The following is a 20,140-nucleotide window of genomic DNA, read 5'->3' on the forward strand; positions in this document are numbered from 1 at the left end:
AAAGGCCATCCCCCATAGACTCCATTTTATCCAAATAATCCAAATTTTTAAAAATGATTTCCTTTTTCTCTATAATAATAAACCAGTACCTTGTACTTGATCCAAATTAAGATATAATGAAATAACCCAGCATATTGGATTTATTTAATGTTGACATGATTTTCTGGTAGATTTAAGGAATAAAGATCCAAATTACTGAAAGATCCATTATCCAGAAAACCCCAGGTCGAACATTCTGAATACCAGTACCTTTTTATACACCAGTAGAATTGTTTCTTTTGCCCAGCTAAGCTTTCTAAGTCACTCTGCTAGGGACTTCTATTAAGGGCTCAATATCCTACAGTGTTAAAAACAGTGGGTTATAATGATCGTTATACTCAGCATAATTGTACACATGTGACTGGCTAACTTTTCAAATTGTACATATTTGTATATCTACATGGAAAATTATTAAAAGTCCCATTTAGTGAATCTATAGATCCTGCATGTTTGCCGACTCATGTTTTGTAAAATGTATTATTCATTTTGTATCAAGCTGTTGTTGTTTGCTGTGTGGTGTCATTTTCTGGAAATGTTCCATGTAACACTCAAAGAGTTATTGACCCCCACTCAACAGGAACACGCCAATCAATTCAGGAAATTTTGTTATGAGCATTGTTGCAGTGAGATCGGGTCTTTTTTAAAAATGAATTATTTCATTTATTGTTGTATGAAATTTATTAGACGTTTTACCGATATCCCGATTTTTTTGGCATATTATTGAACTCTTTTTAAAGGAAAATTATACCCCCAAAATGAACACTTAAGCAACAGATAGTTTATACCATATTAAGTGGCATATTAAAGAATTTTACCAAGCTGGTCTATATATTTAAGTAAATCTTGCCCTTTTACATCTCTTGCCTTGAACAACCATTTTGTGATGGTCTGTGTGCTGCCTCAGAGATCACCTGACCAGAAATACTACAACTCTAACTGTAACAGGAAGAAGTGTTGAAGCAAAAAGACAGAACTCTGTTAATTGGCTCATGTGACCTAACAAGTATGTTTGATAGTATGTTTGTGTGCACAGTAAATCATAAGATCCCAGGGGGCGGCCCTTATTTTTTAAAATGGCAATATTCTATTTATGAATACCCAATGGCACATACTACTAGAAAAGTATAATAGTATAATAGTATAAAAATGAAGCAGGGTTTTACATATGAGCTGTTTTATGCAATATCTTTTTATAGAGACCTACATTGTTTGGGGGGTATAGTTTTCCTTTAAGCCATTTTCAGCTAGTTTGTGTGGCTGTTGTTGGTCAGCGGAGGGGAAAAGAATGTGTTGAGGTTGGTTGATGCTAATTTTTACCACTTACATTATCTATAGCAGGCAGACATCATCAGCAAGCTTTGACTGGGCTAATGCAATTAGAATAATGACTGATTACTTGCTGTGAATAATTGTATTTGCTCACCTATGAGAGTAACTGATCCCTAGTCAAAACACCAGCCCACTTTTTGGCTATATAAATCCCAACTGGTCTGCTCAGATTCAGGATGGTTGACAAGCATAACATATACATCGGTTGTGCAAGAGACACTGATGCTTCTATGTTTTTTAACTATACCCCCTGAACATTTAATTCATATAATATATCATATAAAACAGGCCATATTTTAAACATTGTTTCAAATAAATAAAGTCTTGTCATGAAAGATATCTTTTTTCTAATGTATGCCATTAGATATTACTAATGAAAACCTGGCATTTTGAGTAAGGTGACTGGTGAGCAAGTGCGACTAACACTAAAGGGCAATATTTTCTGATATATGTATATAATACACAAAAGCCATAAATATCTTGTAAATTATATCCTTATAAACGGTGAGTTCTGATGTCATCAGTTATAAACGGTGAGTAGTGATGTCATTTCTGTCACATGACTCACTGAAATGTGTGTATTATAATAAATAAAGTACCCCCAGTTGTAAAATATGAGGATATTAGAAGTTACCTCGGAGTTCCATGACCTGTATAAAAACACTCGGCCTTCGGCCTCGTGTTTTTATATGGTCATGAAACTCCTCGGTAACTTATAATATCATTATATTTTACAAGAGGGGTACTTTATTCACTATATTATTAGTTTGGAAAGATTTTCAGAACATATAATTCTCCTTTAAAGGCCATCTAAACCCTAAAAATAAATATGGCTAAAAATTGCATGTTTTATATAATGAACTTATTGCACCAGTCTAAAGTTTCAGCTTGTCAATAGCAGCAATGATCCAGGACTTCAAACTTGTCACAGGGGGTCACCATCTTGGAAAGTGTCTGTGACACTCACATGCTCAGTGGGCTCTGAGAAGCTTAGGGGTCGTCGCTAATTATCAAGCAGAAAATGAGGTTGGTCTGTAATATAAGCTGATGCTACAGGGCTGATTATTAAATTCTGATACTTATTGCACTGGTTTCTGTGCTGCCATGTAGTAATTATCTGTATTAATTACTAATCAGCCTTATATTGTAACATTTATATTCTTTGTGTACTGTATATTTTGAGTTGGTCCATAAGTGACCGCAGCACAGAGCATGTGAAGTCAATCCGCAGAAAAGAAGATGGGGAGCTACTGGGGCATCTTTGGAGACACAGATCTTTATTGCTAAAGGGTTGTGGTTGCCTTGGACTGGTACAGAAGCCCAAACCATGATGTATAACATTTCTACCTTACTTCTTTAGTTAATATTTAGTTCCACTTTAAAGGAACATTCCCCTTTGTGCGCTTTGTGTCTTTTTCAGTTTTAACATTCTAATTGTAATAGTGAGCCTAAAGTGGACTCCTTCTTCCCCATACATTGAATAACAGTTGCTACTTCTTTATAGAGCCTATGCAAAGCATCAGAAAAGCAAGATGTTCTGCCTAAGAGATGGTTTTTTTCCTCTAGAGGCAGAACATATATGGAATGCTCACAGATTTTACAATTATGATGGTAATTTGGACAGTAATCTCGCAAATGGATGATGCAAAATTAGCTAGATCGCCCATCTCCGATAACTGCATGCCTGGCAGTTTTGTTGGAAAATTTCAGAATCGCAGATCCAAATACAGTAGGTGTAAGCCTTGCAGAAAAGAGGGCAGAGTTACTGTCTGATCAATAGCATTGTCTAAACAGTTTTTCCCCTTTTTAAAAAGGAACACAAGGAGGTTTTACCTCAAAACACAAGGCCATATGTGTTTATCTAACAGGTTATGCATAAACTGTTGTTTACAATTGAAGTTTTATGTGAGAGAATTGTGGCGGCTGTTTATTCAGGTTTAGATGGTGGGCCATTGGCTGTTTGCAGTTCAATACTCATAAAAGCATATTTGCCTTTTGGTTTCATCAGCCGGTGGCTGGCTAAGAATGCTGGGAGGTTTTGATTTAGGCTAAGCTATAAAAGCGCAACTTGGGAAATATCTGTTCTAACCATGAATATGTCTGTGTGCACAGTGCCTCTCATCACCGATATAATATGCTCTGTGTGAAGACAAGCACTTGTGTGTGTGTGTGCCTAAAAATAACAGAATATGAAGGAAAAAGCCATTAGTTAAGTTGAAAAATATCTAGGCCAGTAACATTTATACCAGTGTGAGTTACTATCGGTTTGCCCTTGTGTACACAGACTCTTCATTATCCTGGGCCTCTGTAGCCCTTCACTGTTTCCCAAGATGCCACTGGTAAGGGGGGGGGAGTGTAGCGGCCAAATATGAGCATTCGTTTTTTTTTTTCTTTCCCTAAAATCATATTCCATGGAACTGTTTGTTTTGGCATTTGCTCCCTGCAGAATTTCATATGGCTTTCATCATAATATAATGATTTCACATCAGCAATGTTAAGGTTACACACACCTTTATGACTAGATGATTAATTAGCCTTATACAGGATGTTTTACCATACCTGAGTAAAGAGCTCTAGAAGCTCTCTGTATTGTTTAGGATAGCAGCTACAGTATTAGCGTGGTGTGACATCACTTCCTACCTGAGTCTCTCCCTGCTCACTTATAGCTCTGGGCTCAGATTAAAGCAGAGAAGGGAGGGGGGGAGAGGAGCAAACTGAGCATGCTCACGCCCGGGGCAAGGAGGTTTAAACTGAAGGCAGGAAGTCTGATACAGCCCATGTGTACACAATAGAAGGAAATAAATGCGGTGTTTCTTTTGATAGAGGACTCAGAGCAGCATTACTTTGAGGGTTTACTGGTGTATTTATATAGACCTTTTTGATAAGGCTTACTTAGATTTAACCTTTCCTTCTCCTTTAAGAACCTCGAATTCAACTATTCACCACCTTGTGGTCCATTTAAGTCATCCGGGTTTTACAAATTAGATTTTTTAAATAATTTTCAAATAAAATTTTGATTTTATGGGGCATTTTTAAAAACTCACATGAATTCAAAATTTGACTTTTGATAAATGTGCCCAAAAATGTTAGGCTTTCTAATTTGCTGCAGAAAGTCAAACTCAGGAATGGAGATGTCAGTTGTGCCACCTCTTTTCTGCACCAGTAACTTCGGGGTTGTTCACTTTTGAGTTAACTTTTAGTATGATGTAGAGAGTGATATCACTATACCGACTCACTATATATACAGTACACATAGAATAGAAATGTCACAATATAAGGCTTATTAGTAATTTTTACAGATAATTACTACATGGCAGCACAGAAACCAGTGCAATTAGCATCAGAATTTAATAATCAGCCCTGTAGTATAATCTTATATTATAGTCCAACCTCATTTTCTGCTGGATAATTAGTGACGACCCCTAAACTTAGCTTCTCAACAGCTTCTCAGAATCCACTGAGCATGGGAGTGTCACTTTCCACGATGTTGACCCCCTGTGACAGGTTTAAAATCCTGGATCATTGCTGCTATTAAGAAGCTGAAACTGTAGGCTGGTGCAATAAGATCATTATATAAAATGGCATTTTTAGGGTTTAGTTCTCCTTTAAATGTCTACCCTTTCCTTTGCTCTGCGCTGAGCTTGGGAACGGAATATAATAATTTCATTAATTTGTCCACTGGGATTGAGATGCGTTAGTAGGATCATTGTTTGCAGTCTGCTGCTGTCCCTTGGGGACACATTTCTTGACAGTTGATGGTATTTAGCTTTGTGTCCTAATGGTTTCCTAGATTACCCTCCCAAGGGCTCTGTTGTCTCTTAATCCCTAGTAATGGCGCTTCTCAGTCAGTTTCTGTAGGTGAATTTTCCTATTTCAGATCTACTGGAAGGAGATTACAAGCAGTGATGTTTTAGGCAATTTTAATTGTAACAACAATTATTCCCAGAATATATATTGTAGTACCTTGGGGACTGTTTGGAGTTGAAATACCCTCTATGAGGGGCTATAGTATGTTATAGTGATTAAAATATTTTTTTAATAAGATGTGCAAACTTATTTTATCTGTAAAGGTGGTAGAATGTGTCAAAAGGGCATTTGCCCCAACTTTCTGTCACAGCCAGGCACATATCACAAACATAGTACCTGTGCAGATGTATTATTTGTGCTCTAGTTGAAGGGGTTGTTCACCTTTAAATTAACTTTTAGTATGATGTAGAGTGTTATATTCTGAGACAATTAACAATTGGTTTTCATTTTTTATTATTTGTGGCTCTTGAGTTATTTTGCAGCTCTCCAGTTTGTAATTTCAGCTGGTTGCTAGGATCCAAATAATCCTAGCAACAATGCACTAACAATGCACTCTTTAAATGAGAGACTGGAATAGGAGGGTGCCTGAATAGAAAGAGTGATAAAAGGAAGCAGTAACAATATACAGTATTTGTAGCCTTTAAGTCTATTTGTTTAAATGGGCAGTTAATTCAAAAACTATAAAAAATAATGAACAATTGAAAAGTTTTTTAGAATTGGCCATTCTATAACATATTAAGGGGGTTATTTATCAAAGTCTGATATTATCTCAAAATTTTTTTGCTACAAACTTCAATCAAATCTGAGGGTTTTTTTTATGCTTATTTATGATTACATTTTCCCGAAAATTTGCTTTGCGGGAAAGAAAAAATCAGATTTTCACTTTTTTCCCCAGATTTTTTGCCCGAAAACTCAGATTTCTTATGCTTTTTTTCCCCCCGAAAACTTTGGGGTATTGCACATTACAGTATTTATTTATTTATTACACTTTACAGTATATTATACACACTTTCGTGCTATACCTCACAGTTAGGGTCACAGTTAGGGTTGCCACCTGGCCGGTATTTTACAGGCCTGGCCGGTAAAAATGATGGCTGATCCCAATGTTATTAATAGGGAAGAAAGATGAATATATAGGAAGGCCGGTATTTTTTTACAGAAAAGGTAGCAACCCTACTCACAGTACAGTGGGTCTTCATTATTAGTCCAGATATAATCTTTGTTCCAGTTTTATGTGTCATTGATTTCTTTGGGATATTTACCTAAGGGATTTCTTACAACCAACACCTTAGAAGGGATGTTCGCCTTAAACAAATCTTATAGTATATTAGAATTATAGGTATGGGATCTGTTATTTTGAAACCTGTTATCTGGAGAGTTCCAAATTTCAGGAAGGCCATCTCACATAGACTACATTTTATCCAAATAATCCAGATTTGTATAAACTACAGTATATCCTTTTCCAAACTAAGATATAATTAATCCTTATTGGAGGCAAAACCAGCCTATTGAGTTTATTTAATATTTAAATGCTTTTCTAGTAGATGAAAGGAACTGTTATTCGGAAAGCCCCAGGTCATGAGCATTCTGGATAACAGATCCTATACCTGTATTAAAGATAGACACGTTGTTCTGCAGACCTCTAATTTTGTATTTTAAAGGGGTTGTTCACCTTTGTTAACTTTTAGTATGATATAGAGAGTGATGTTTTGAGACAATGTGCTATTGGTTTTCATTTTTTGTTATTTGTGGTTGTTGAGTTATTTAGCTTTTTGTTCAGCAGCTCTTCAGTTTGTAATTTCAGAAATCTAGTAGCTAGGGTCCCAATTCCCCTACCAACCATGCATTGATTTGAATAAGAGACTGGAATATGAATAGGAGAGGTCTGAATAGAAAGATGAGTAATAAAAAGTAGCTTGTAGCCTTGGATGGGGTCAGTGACCCCCATTTGAAAGCTGGAAAGAGTCAGAAGAAGGCAAATCAATTGAAAACTATAAAAATAGACAATGAAGACCAATTAAAAAGTTGTAGAATTGGCAATTCTATCACATACTAAAAGTTAATCTAAAGGTGAACCACCCCTTTAAACATCTATCTGGTTGCTAGAGTATCATTTACCCTAGCAACCTGGCAGCTGGTTGAATGGTAGACAGAAGCGTTATGAATATATACATATATCTGGTAAATTAGTGCAAACTATTTTCATATAAAATATAGGTTTCCTGGATAAGCAATTTTCCCCGCAATCAGAGCACAAAGGGGCAGGAAGGGAACCCACCACCAGCTTCCAAATTAACTAAAATCCTGGCACTATAACAGATTTGGGAGCGTGGGAAAAACAAGCCTAATACCTATATTTATTTATATTTTTTTCAAGCTCAGACAGCCTGCCTGTTTCTCTCTGGCTGACTTCTAGCTAGCGCTCCAACAGCTTGTGAGCCACATGTTAGCTGGCCCAAAATATATTCCAAATTCCACAGCAAATGTGAAGTCATCTCTCACAGAAATGAACAGATCTGCAAAAAAGATAGGAGGGAATTAGTGTTGGCACCTTTTCTACATATATAAAATAAACAGCCTTCCTATATTTTAATTTGTCTTCCCTATAACATAATAATATTGGTATTCGGTTGGCAACCCTTGATGGAACGGAAATCTTGTAAAATATATATATAGAGTCACAGGAAAATGTGCTTAGGAGAGTCATAGGCTTGCCTTCTTGCACTGATATAACAAAATAGGTCACAGAACTTGTTTGTCTGGCTCAGGCCTTGTGACCCAGGGTCAGTTATTTTAGTAGTGCCGCTTTCCTTGTCTTATTAATGACGGGATGGATTGGTATTTGATGGAATGTACCCTGCCCTGTCTGAGGGAGCTGCCCAGAGGTCGCTCAGCTGAATACTCAATAAGTGCTTCCGCTACTATGGTCTTTAGAAGGCACATACTGAGCCCTGATATTCAGTAACCTGATGGTTCTACGGGAGTGAGACTGTCATGAGTTGGTGGGTGGAATGGGACTATCTGCTTGAAATTTTCTTGTTTTGTAGCCATTATCCCTTAGACCAGTGATCCCCAACCAGTGGCTCGTGAGCAACATGTTGGATGTTGCTCCCAGTGGCCTCAAACAATTAGGTGCTTATTTTTGAATTCCTCGCTTGGAGGCAAGTTTTGGTTGCATAAAAACTAGTTGTTCTTTCAAGTAGAGCTTCTTGTAGGCTGTCAGTCCACACAGGGGCTACAAAATAGCCAATCACAGCCCTTATTTTGGCACCCCCAGGATCTTTTTTCATGCGTGTGTTGCTCGCCAAATCTTTTTACAGTGTGGCTCACGGGTTTGCCTTAAACAAGCCAGATGGCTTGTTAGAGCAAGCCTACCTCAAGGATCCATTAGAAAACATTCACAATGGGAATAAGACCCTGAACTGGGTCAGCAGCAGTTGCTCACAGATTTCTTGTCTGAAGACCTTTGCTTGTTCGCCCTTATGTGGGAAATGTGTGCTTGACAGTCTTAGGCTATGGGCACACAGGCTGATGGCTCCGGCTGTTTGTCATCCTGTGTATTTTTGCAGATTGAATCAGATCTGCTCCGTGCCCCTGCACCATTGATTTGAATCTGATCAGCCTTTGTGCGGTGTGCTGAAGCCGAGGACAGCTCGGAGATCACTCCTTTCACGTATTTGGGCTAACCTCAGCTTCAGCTCCACTGGGTGTGAGTGCACACAGGCTGATCAGATTCAAATCAGTTGGGGATCTTATAATAATTTGGGGATCTTATCTCTCTAATGCTTTATTTACCAGTAGGGTTTCCACCTTTTGATAAAATTTCCAACAGGAGGTGGGGGCAGGAACAAAAACGGCAGGTTGTGACATAAAAGGGGCAGTTGTTATGTAAAAGGGGGTGGATCCACATAGTCCAACGGCCAGAAGGCGGGTTGAAAAGCCGAGAATTTTTTTCGTTTCGAGCAGATTGGGGGGTGGGCCAAGGGCTTTTGTTAAGGTTATAACAAATTTACCGGCAACTACATTACCGGAAAAGTTGTAATACTGGCCTTAGTAGGTGTTTTACCCGATAGGTCTTTCCAGCTGACGCACGGTCACCCATTGCGATTAGAAGAAAGGAGGTTCTGGCTAAAAATTGGGAAGGGTTTTTTTTACAGTGAGCTGTGAAGATGTAGAATTCTCTCCCTGAATCAGTGGTACAGGCTGATACATTAGATAGCTTTAAGAAGGGGTTGGATGGTGTTTAGCAAGTGAGGGAATACAGGGTTATGGGAGATAGCTCATAGTACAAGTTGATCCAGGGACTGGTCCAATTGCCATTTTGGAGTCAGGAAGGAATTTTTTCCCCTCTGAGGCAAATTGAAGAGGCTTCAGATGGTTTTTTTTGCCTTCCTCTGGATCGACTGGCAGTTAGGCAGGTTATATACAGACTTAAAAGGTTGAACTTGATGGACGTGTGTCTTTTTTAACCTAACTTACTATGTAATGGAGCAGGGACACTGAGCAGATCTGCTTCTCTGGACAAACACTTTCACAGTTCTAAATAACACATAGCAACCAATCGGCAATCTGCTTTTGGCGGTCGAATTCTGTGTGAAAAATGAAAGCAAACATCTGATTGGTAATTGAACAGAGGACCCTGAAGCCACTGGTTGTCCAGCCTTGGAGGGTCTGTTTATTGCCAAAATGTCGCCATTATATGTTGCCGTGCATATACCTGACAGGAAATGACAGTAGGACAGTGCATTGTGACATGTGACCGAGGCTGTGAAAGCAGAGTCGTGAGTGGTTGTTTTTCCCCCCGAGAGCACTGTAATTCCTTCTCTTAGTCATGCTGACTTTCCAAGGAATTCACAACAGAAGGTAGGGGGAGGAATTGGAGAAATGCTGTGCCTTTACTAAAGCCCACAAGGCAGAGGGCGGGTTAAACGTAAGCATGGGGGGAATGTAAGCAACATGCTGCTTGTCGTCTGGCAATGGGAGGCTGCTAGCAGCCACTTTCATCAACACATACGTCGTTACCAGACTTGTGCCCCTAGCAACGCTCTCATGCAGATGAGATTCCTAGAGAGGGGACGCCGGGGTTCTGCTCGCAGACACTACATCACTGAGACTCCTCATCTCAAACTCTTCATTAAAGTCTCATTGCCTCCTTGATTTTCACAGCGAAGTTCCTTCTAGCTGTAATTAAATAGGTTATGTGTTGCTGTGGCGGCTCCACGAGATGTGTTTGTTTTCTCAGCAGATCATTGGCGAACTCATGCAAGAGAATTAAAGAGAGCAGATCATCCCGGCGCTGCGAAACTCCATCTGCAATATATGGCAAGGCAGCACTCCCGAGGGTTAATAGTTTTACTAGCCCTGTGCGAGTGTTGAACCAGCCCGTTCATTTATTCAGCTGATCCTGCCTCCAACTAAACTCATAAACATATGTTTTTCATAGAACCTGAACAGCAACTCTGAAGTACACATTGCTCTATATGAAATTATATGCTGTTAAATGCACATAGGAACCATTATTTTTCATGCACAATTTAATAATGCGGTGCTCTTTCTGTTTATACGGATTTAATTTACTGGAGATTCACGACCCTTGTTTCCCCAAGCTTTGGGAAGAACAGACAATAGAGCAAATGGACAATTATGGTGCTGGTCAAAAGGATTTCTTTTTCCATATTTTTCCTTTAAAAGGGGCAGTTCACCTTTAAACTAATGTAGACAGTGGCATTTGCCTTTGCCATTTTTTGTTTTTTTATTTTGTTTTTGAATGATTAAAGCTATTTTCCAGTAGCTCTCCAGATTGGAATTTCAGCAACTATCTGGTTGCTAGGCTCCAGTTTAATCTAGCAACCAGGGAATGGTTTGGATGAGAGACTGGAAGATTAATAGGGCAGCTGGGGTTAATCACCCCCCCCCCCCCCATTTGAAAGCTAGAAAGAGACATAAGAGGAAAGCAAATCATAAAACACTTTAAAAAAAAAAAAAAAAAAGAGCAGTTGAAAAGGTTAATTTAAGGGTGAACTACCCAATTAACATGTTGTTGATACAGAGGAAAGGTAAAAAAAACAAATATCCATAGCCCTCGCCATATTACTTAAAGGGGTGTTCCACATTTAAAAAAGTTTTAGTATGTTATAGAATGGCTAATTCTAAGCAACTTTTCATTTGGCCTACGTTTTTAGTTATTTAATTATTTGCTGCCTTCTGCCTCATTCTAGCTTTCAAATCAGGGTCACTGACCCCACCTAAAGACATATTCCCTGTAAGGCTACAAATGTATTGTTATTGCTACTTTTTATTACTCATCTTTCTATTCAGGCCTCTTCTATTCATATTTCAGTTTCTTATTCAAATCAATTTGTGATTTCTGAAATTGCAAACTGGAAAGCTGCTGAATAAAAAGCTATATAACTGAAAAACTAGAAATAATAATATATGAAAACCAATTGCAAATTGCCTCAGAATATCACTCTCTACATTATAATAAAAGTTAATTCAAAGGCGAAAAACCCATTTCTTCCTGACCCCTTACTGGGAATTGGGTCAGCCCTTAGAATAGCCCTTAGAATAACAATGCACTGAGTATTAATATTAATATTAGTCATAAGTATTCATTTTATTAATAATAATAATACAAGCTGATTTTTTTTGGCTATGTTCCTTTCTTAAATGGTCTATGTACGGGTGCTGGGTTTTATTTGGAGGGGTTGAATTTGATCCACATTGGTCTTTTTTCAACCCGATCGAACTACGTAAGGTCTTAATTTGGTGGTGGGTATAGCAGGAAGCAAAGCTGAGGACTGTACACTGTAGAAAGTACATTCAGATCTTTCAGTCTACAGTGGGACATTGTGTATGCAACGGTTATTAATTATTTCCTTTTTCCTACAGGTATACACGGCAATCATGCTTGAAAAGGAGTATTATATTTTCTACTGAGAAAGAACTTCTAGACTTGCAGACCTAAGTGGTGTGGACAGTGGGTTTTATGATGGATACCACCCAAGCAGGTTGCACAGGTCCAAGAGCTTTCAAAGACTTAGCTTGCCAATCAAGGATTTCCAATGTGGCCAGAGGAATATTAAGCCAGGATATACGAAAAGCATACCCACTGCGGAGACGGCTGTCGCCAGCCGTGAATGAAAAGACATGTACTGTTGTCCTCACCAGACTGGAGGATGTTGCTGGATCATGTATTAGGGAGGGTCAAAGTGGGGCCCAACCAAATATCTCTTGTTGGGTGGATGACTTTGGCACGCTGAAAGTCCATACTGGCCATTCTTCCAAAACACAAAGGGTTACTTCGAAAGGAAAGAGATACTCTGGGGTCACATCCAGCATGGATAAAATTCATGATTTTCCTGAGCCCCGGAAGCGAAGGTTGGCTTCTCTAAATGCAGAAGCTGTGAATAACTTGCTATTTGAAAGAGACGATGGGTGTTCTCGAAAGATTAGGAAGGATTTGGGGAAAGCTAGTGAAAATGGCATATCAGATGAAGATTGGACTATCTTAAAAAAGCCAAACTGTCATCTGCACAGCAAAAGGAGCAGGCAGAGATGCATGGTTTCCAGCCAGTCACCCGATGAAGTATTTGAAAGCGATGTGAAGGTGGAGGATAAAGTGGTCCCCTATTCTCCTGCTCCAAAAAGACTAGCAAGCCTCAATGCTGTAGCATTCTTAAAGCTTACAAATGAAAGAGACCATCCTCTAAAGCAGAGGAGCAAATTGGATGGGGATACTAGTAGATCTATCACTGGCTGTTCAAAGTCCAAGCTAAAACCCAATAAATCACACAAGAAAAATTGTGTCCGGTCCAAAAAGGAACTGTTGCATAGAAAAGTTGAGGACCACCATGGACGGCAAGAAGGAGGTGACAATGGGTTTTTGAAACCAGAGCATCGCAACTCTTCCAAGTCTTCTGGGAAAACGGAGGGTGTTCAAGTGGAACGGTCTTCCAGCAACTATGATGGCTCAGAATCCTTGTACCACAGACTGCCTTTAATGGGGGGGCAAGCTTCTATGAAGCCAGAATATGGGAGACCAGGTGAGAAGTCTCCCACCCCTAAACAGGACTTCCAGCAGCCCTCTTTCCCAATGCAGCAGCTTCATCATTTGCCAGTTCCAGGCAGTCGCACTGATTGTGTATGTCTGTGCCACCCTTCCGATCTAACATCCTTAGATGGGACTTGTATACCGTATGGCCAAAGTGGATTACCGTATAGTGGGTATTGTGATTTTTCCATGTACCCAAAAGATGAATTGTTTTCACAGCCAGTGCCCTGTGAGGAACTCTTGGTGTCTCAAAGCTCCTTCCCACCCAGTGGAATGATTGGGCATCTGCCTTGGTGTAACTCCCGATATTCCTTTGGCGAAGACACAGGAACTAATACTGATAGTCTTTGTGGATTGATAAGACTTCCCATTTCCCGGGTCACAAACACCCACGTGGAACATAAAAGCTATTCCTTTAAAAAGCCTATTACTGCAGGTAAGTACCTCAACCTCTTATGCAAGATTATTGCTGCTGTGTTATCATGCACTGGAGAATATAAAATAATGGGAAGATTATATAAAACATGTATGTACATAGATATACACCAATATGTAATAAAAAGCACTAAGTTTGCCCTGGAGCAGTAACCCATAGCAACCAATGAGATGTGACCAGTGTCTTTTATTACATAACCCCCATAGTCTTTCTTCTAGGTTACAAAAACTTACTTGATTTAAATTTTTGAGCTCTAAACTTTAAAGAATATCTTCTAAGGCATAGAATAATACGTTTTCCACTGTGGCTACGATAGTCTTACAGCCAGCTTTTATGCACCACTCAACCCACTTGCAGTCCCCACTTATGCTCAGGAATATTCCAGTGTGTCCCCCTCTTTAGATTTCAAGTTACCGTGCCCATGTGGCATGTTGCCTGTGTGCTTCACCTGGGGTATGGAGAAATAGGTCCATGCTGGAGGGACTTCTGGTTTTGGAAAGTAGTACAGCAGTCCTGTCTGCTAATGCTGAACAAATAGGCCACATTTATTCTGGATTTTAGTTGTATAAAAATGTGTTAACCCCAATATTCACTCTTGTTGCTAATTTTTTTGAACCTGTACAATGAAACAAAATTAAAAAGTGTTTAGATTTATATGTGGAGTATAATTAAGAACATCCTTTGTTTATAAAATATTCTGGTATTTTGTTCAGAGTATCTCATTGTTTGAGCTGTTGCCTGCCTGCGGTTCCCCACAGTTCAGCAGGATTCTTCTATATAATAAGTAAATAATAGGCAGTATAGGCTCAGCTGTGGCATCAGAACAATGTTTATCTTTTTTAAAGTGCCAGATATACATACAAAATGTCCGAGCTGCCTAATGTTTGGTGATTCAGGTACTGTATCAGTTACTGTACATGGGAATTGCAAAAAATCAAAAATGTATACATTTCATAAATTGCAAAACCACCACAAGCCCATGGGGAGTGAAACACCTTTGCCAAAGCAGCTGCACTTTATCCCAAGTTGGGGGGGGGGATTTCCATAAAGCAGTGCTGTCCAACATTTTAAATCCCGTGAGCCAACTATTTCACATATTTGGGGGCCTAAAAATATTTATTGGTTTGTTTTCAAATCTCTCTCATTGTTCTCCGATAAGCAAATAATTAGGCTGCAATGTTGAGGTATAATAGAACAAATGGGGATTTGAGGCTATAACTTGAAAAGGACAGTAAATCCATGTTTTCCAACACTTTTTTTGGGTCTTGGTGTCACCTTTTACCCAAAATAGTGATTGGCTAGCTCACTGGATTGTTTCATTATTTACTTAAAACCACATAAACTCTACGTAGCCAAATCTTCTCTCTCTTCTGTATTGATTTGTGTAACAGTATGTGGAAGTGGCTCCCAAACACTGGAGATGGCCAGGATAAGTAGAAAGGGGCTCAGCCTGAAGGCCAATTAAAGTCTGATTTGGGCTTATTCTCCTAGATACACCTAAAAGCCTAGATTGAAGTAGTCATTCTTGAAGCTGTAGCCAAATGATTGATATATCCGTATTTTCCTTAATAATTTTATTTGATTTCTTGTAATGTTGGCCCTGAAACTGAAAACAAATCCTAACAGCCACTGATATAAGGTGATAATGTCCCCATTCCATTCTATTCTAAAATAGTTTATCAGTTCATTGCATGCAAGTAAATATATGGTTAAGTCATTACAAGGGTTGTTCATCTTTGAGTTCACTTTTAACATGATGTAGAATGAGATTCTGAGACAGTTTACAATTGGTTTTAATTTTATTTAGCTTTTTTTCAGAAGCTCTTCAGTTTGCAATTTCAGCAATCTGGTTGCTAAGGTTCAAATTACCATAGCAACATACACTGAATGAGAGACTGGAATATGAATAGGAGAGGCCTGAGTAGAAAGACGAGTAATAAAAAGTAGCAATACATTTGTAGCCTTACAGAGCATTTGTTTTTTAGATGGGGTCAGTGACCCCCATTTGAAAACTGGAAAGAGTCAGAAGAAGAAGGCAAATAATTTAAAAAAAAAACTATAAAAAAAATACATAATGAAGTAGATTATGGAAATAAGTTATGAATATTTTCAAGACAATTTGGCATTTAGTAGTACCCTAACGTGAATTGCTGCTAACAGAAAAGGACTCCGATCAAACAAACAGACAAATCAAAGTTGTATGAACTATAAGCTATATGAAATTAATGGTTTCCCTGGCTTCAAATACACACAACTGCAGGTCTGCGAAGTTTTTTCAAATTGAGAATCCAATGGGGAATTTTCCCACTTGATTTTCAGCTCAGTGGCTTTGTATGAGGTTGGGGATATCCGAGAATAAACACACTAGCCTGTTGTAAAGGTCAGTTTATGGCAGAGAGAGGGGCTGTTTGGGAGAAAAGGTGCCTGTGTTCAGTTTATGGGAAAAGCAATTCAGTTAAACAGAGCAGTTAGTATTTTTATGCCTGAAATACACCTCTATAGGCAATAAAGCCATTAAAATGATAAAGCCAGCCACTTATCCACTGCTGCCTGCTAAATATACTGATAAATGGTTGTTTTATTAGAATACACTACACTGTAGCATATATATATATATATATATATATTTAGTACGTGGGATAATCACATCCTGTATATTGTGCTGACGTCACCCCAGTGAAGTTGTGGAATTAAGGGGTTACACTGGCAGATACATTAGATAACTTTAAGAATGAATGGATTTAGCGTTAGCATTTAGTATGTTATATAATGGCTAATTTTAAGCAACTTTTCAATTGGCCTTCACTCTTTCCAGCCTTCAAATGGGGGTCACTAACCTCATCTAAAAAAAACAAATGCTCTGTAAAGTTACAAATGCTATTGTTATTGCTACTTTTTATTACAGGTATGGGACCTATTATCCAGAATGCTTAGGACCTGGGATTTTCCAGATAAAGGATCTTTCCGTAATTTGGATCTTCATGCCGTAAAAGGGATTGTTCACCTTCCAAACACTTTTTTTCAGTTCAGTTGTTTCCAGATTGTTCCCCAGAAATAAAGACGTTTTCTCAATTACTTTCCATTATTTATTTTTCACAGTTTTTCCAAAATCTAAGTATAAAGTCGAATGTTCGTGTCTCTGGTGTTTGAGTCTGGCAGCTCAGTAATTCAGGCGCAGACTCTGAACTGTTACAATTTTGAAACATTGAGTTGATACATTTCTCAGCAGCATCTCTGGAGTATTAGTAACGGGGTCAGCGACCCCCCACCCAGCGCTGCTGTAGAAGGTGAAAAAATGCCAATATACACTTTAATATTATAAAAACTGTGACCTATAGAAAATAGAAAGCAAATGGAAAAAGTCATTATTTCTGGTGATCTATCTGAACTAGTTGTTTGAAGGTGAACAACCCCTTTAAGTCCACTAGAAAATCATGTAATTATTAAATAAACCCAATAGGCTGGTTTTACCTCCAATAAGGTCTTCGTTGGTACCAAGTACAAGGTGCTGTTTTATTATTGCAGAGAAAAAGGAAATCATTTTTAAAAATTTGGATTATTTGGATAAAGTGGAGTCTATGTGAGTTGGCCTTTCTGTAATTCAGGGCTTTCTGGATTGCGGGTTTCCGGATAATGCATCATATACCTGTACTGACATTTCTATTCAGACCCTCTCCTAGTCATATTCCAGTCTCTTATTTAAATCAGTGCATGGTTGCTAGGGTAATTTGGACCCTAGCAGCCAGATTGCTGAAATTGCAAACTGGGGAGCTGCTGAATAAAAACTAAATAACTCAATAACCACAAATAATAAAGAATGAAAAGCAATTACAAAATGTCTCGGAATATCACTCTCTACATAAGAGGTCCCCAACCTTTTTTACCAGTGAGCCACATTCAAATGTAATAAGAGTTGGAGAGCAACACAAGCATGAAAAAGTCCCTTGGGTGCCAAATAAGGGCTGTGAATGGCTATTTGCTAGCCCCTATGAGGACTGGCAGTCTACAGGAGGCTCTGTTTGGCACTTCACTTAGTTTTTATGCAATTAAAACTTGATTTCTAGCTTGGAATTCAAAAATAAGCACCTGCTTTGAGGACCCTGAGAGCAACATCCAAGGGGTTGGAGAGCAACATGTTGCTCACGAGCTACTGGTTGGGGATCACTGCTCTACATCATACTAAAAGTTAATTTAAAGTTGAACAACCCCTTATAATATAATTAAATACGAGATTAAAACATATTAAGGATAATAATACCGAATGCCAGCTAGGCTGTCGTTAGGCCTTATGTACATGTACATGTAAATCCATGTTTTCCAACACTTTTTTTGGGTCTTGGTGTCACCTTTTACCCAAAATAGTGATTGGCTAGCTCACTGGATTGTTTCATTATTTACTTAAAACCACATAAACTCTACGTAGCCAAATCTTCTCTCTCCTGCCAAAAGTTAAAGGTGGCGGTTCACCATAACATTTAGTATGATGTAGACATTCACGTTGAGCATCATTTGAAGCACTTATCTGGCTGCTATGGTCCAGTTTACCATAACAATCAGGCAGCGGTTTAAATGGAAGACTAGAATGTGAATAGGAGAGAGCCCAAATAGAAATATAAGTTGTAAATAAAAATTGTAGCTTCATATAGCAGTTGTTTTTTGTGGCTGTTGTGGCTAGGGCCTCCCATCTGACAGTGGGAAAGAGGTTAGAGGAAGAACACAATTCGAAAACTATTTTAAAAAATGAAGACCAATTGAGAATTTGCTAAGCATAGCACATTCTATGCTAAAAGTTGACTTAAAGGCAAACAACCCCCTTTGATTAAGCAGAATGATTATTTTCCTGAGAGTGCGGATTCTTCATGTAGTATGAGCTAGATATATAAATATAATTTTTTTTTATTTATTTTTATTGTGTCTCTGGGTAACTTTTATGGAACAAAAGTGAGTAATCTACCAGTTGTACACCTTCTTTTATGATTTACAAATTCTAACAGCCAAACATTTATAAAAAAAAAAAAACCTTGATGTGCCTTTAAAGGGGAACTATCGCGAAAATGAACATTTAATATAAGCGTCCTCATACTGAAGTAAGAAACTTTATAAATACAATCAATTAAAAATTCGGCATGGTTTCTGAAAATTTATATTCACTATTCCTCTTTTAGCATCTGTTTCTCTTTATTCTGTCTTCATGCAGCAGTTGGGTGTCAGATGAATGATCTAATATATTTTGTAGGGAAGGCTTCCTTTCCTAGCAGATGAATTAGAGCTCACTTTAAGTAACTGATTCCAGTACAAACAAAATCTAACAAAATAACTGCCTTTGGCACAAATTCTGCATGTAGAGAGACATGGTGTCTGGTGATTTTAATAGAGGGAGCTCTAATACATCTTCTAGGCAAAAGGAGATGATATATTGGATCTAACTGTCAATAACTACCTGACACCCAACTGAGGGGGATAGTGAAGATGAACTTAATTGTTTCAGAAAGGTTACAGAATATTTAGTTGATTATATTTAGATATTATTATTTCAGAATGCAGAAGCTTATATTACATTTTCATTTTCAAGATAGTTCCCCCTATAATGTTCAAAGCAGTTTGGGCTGTTTGTGGCCTAGCCATGATGTAGACTTCTCTGGTTATGTACAGAGCAGCCAGCTTTTCCAGGGCTCACAGCCTAAGCATGGAGCTAATGGCTGCAGTTTGTCTCCAGAGAATGGACAGCCTGTAATTTTATTACAAACCCCGTAGCCCAGAAACCTAACCCTTGTGGTAAAGTCGGATTCAGGGATAATAAATCTGTTTTTTCTGCTGCAAACAACTTGATAATGCTGTCTGGCGGTGGCTCATTCCATATCACTGACTCGCTTGAATAAGATGGTTAGGGAAATCATTAGCACATGCTTCCTCAACCTAACTGTGTTCATCTAGTACAACCAGTGGCTCATGCTGTTGCTCTCAGGATCGCAGCATGGATGAGGAACATGTCTCATGTTGAAGAACCGCAAAACAGTAGATAATTCAAGATATTTTATAGTTTTTGATTATTTGCCACCTTCTTCTGACTCTTTCCAGCTTGCACATGGGGGTCACTGACCCCATCTAAAAACAGATGCTCTGTAAGGCTACATATTTATGGTTATTGCTAGGTGGAGCCCCCAACCCCTGCTGTGCTACTCTACTTTTCAGAACAAAGTACAACAAATGGAGAAGTTTAGGGTATTCCCAGTGGTGCCTTTCAGAATGGGGGTTGGATGTCCCTGGAGGGGGGAGCAAAGGTATTATGGCAGCTTTAGTTATCCTTTAAATCAGGTTGCAAAAATGTAGCATAGGTATAGTGACCAATTGAGAGACATGATCTAGACCAGGGATCCCCAACCTTTTGAACCCGTGAGCAACATTCAGAAGTAAAAGTAGTTGGGGAGCAACACCAGCATGAAAAATGTTCTTGGGGTGCCAAATAAGGGCTGTGA

The 20,140-nt window shown here is 38.5% G+C and overlaps 1 protein-coding gene across 4 annotated transcripts in view; it reads left to right on the plus strand.

The window, feature by feature from the left end:
- bahd1.L (bromo adjacent homology domain containing 1 L homeolog) overlaps positions 1-20,140 on the plus strand; it is a 137,865-nt gene that overhangs the window by 91,553 nt on the left and 26,172 nt on the right. For all 4 annotated transcript variants that reach the window (XM_018231240.2, XM_041573380.1, XM_018231238.2 and 1 more), the window contains exon 2: positions 12,067-13,664. In XM_018231240.2, coding sequence (XP_018086729.1) covers positions 12,164-13,664 — 1,501 coding nt within the window. In that variant the 5' untranslated portion in view covers positions 12,067-12,163. The remainder of the gene's footprint in view (positions 1-12,066; positions 13,665-20,140) is intronic.

This window comes from Xenopus laevis, chromosome 8L (genome assembly GCF_017654675.1).
Source record: "Xenopus laevis strain J_2021 chromosome 8L, Xenopus_laevis_v10.1, whole genome shotgun sequence".
NCBI classification, from domain to species: domain Eukaryota; kingdom Metazoa; phylum Chordata; class Amphibia; order Anura; family Pipidae; genus Xenopus; species Xenopus laevis.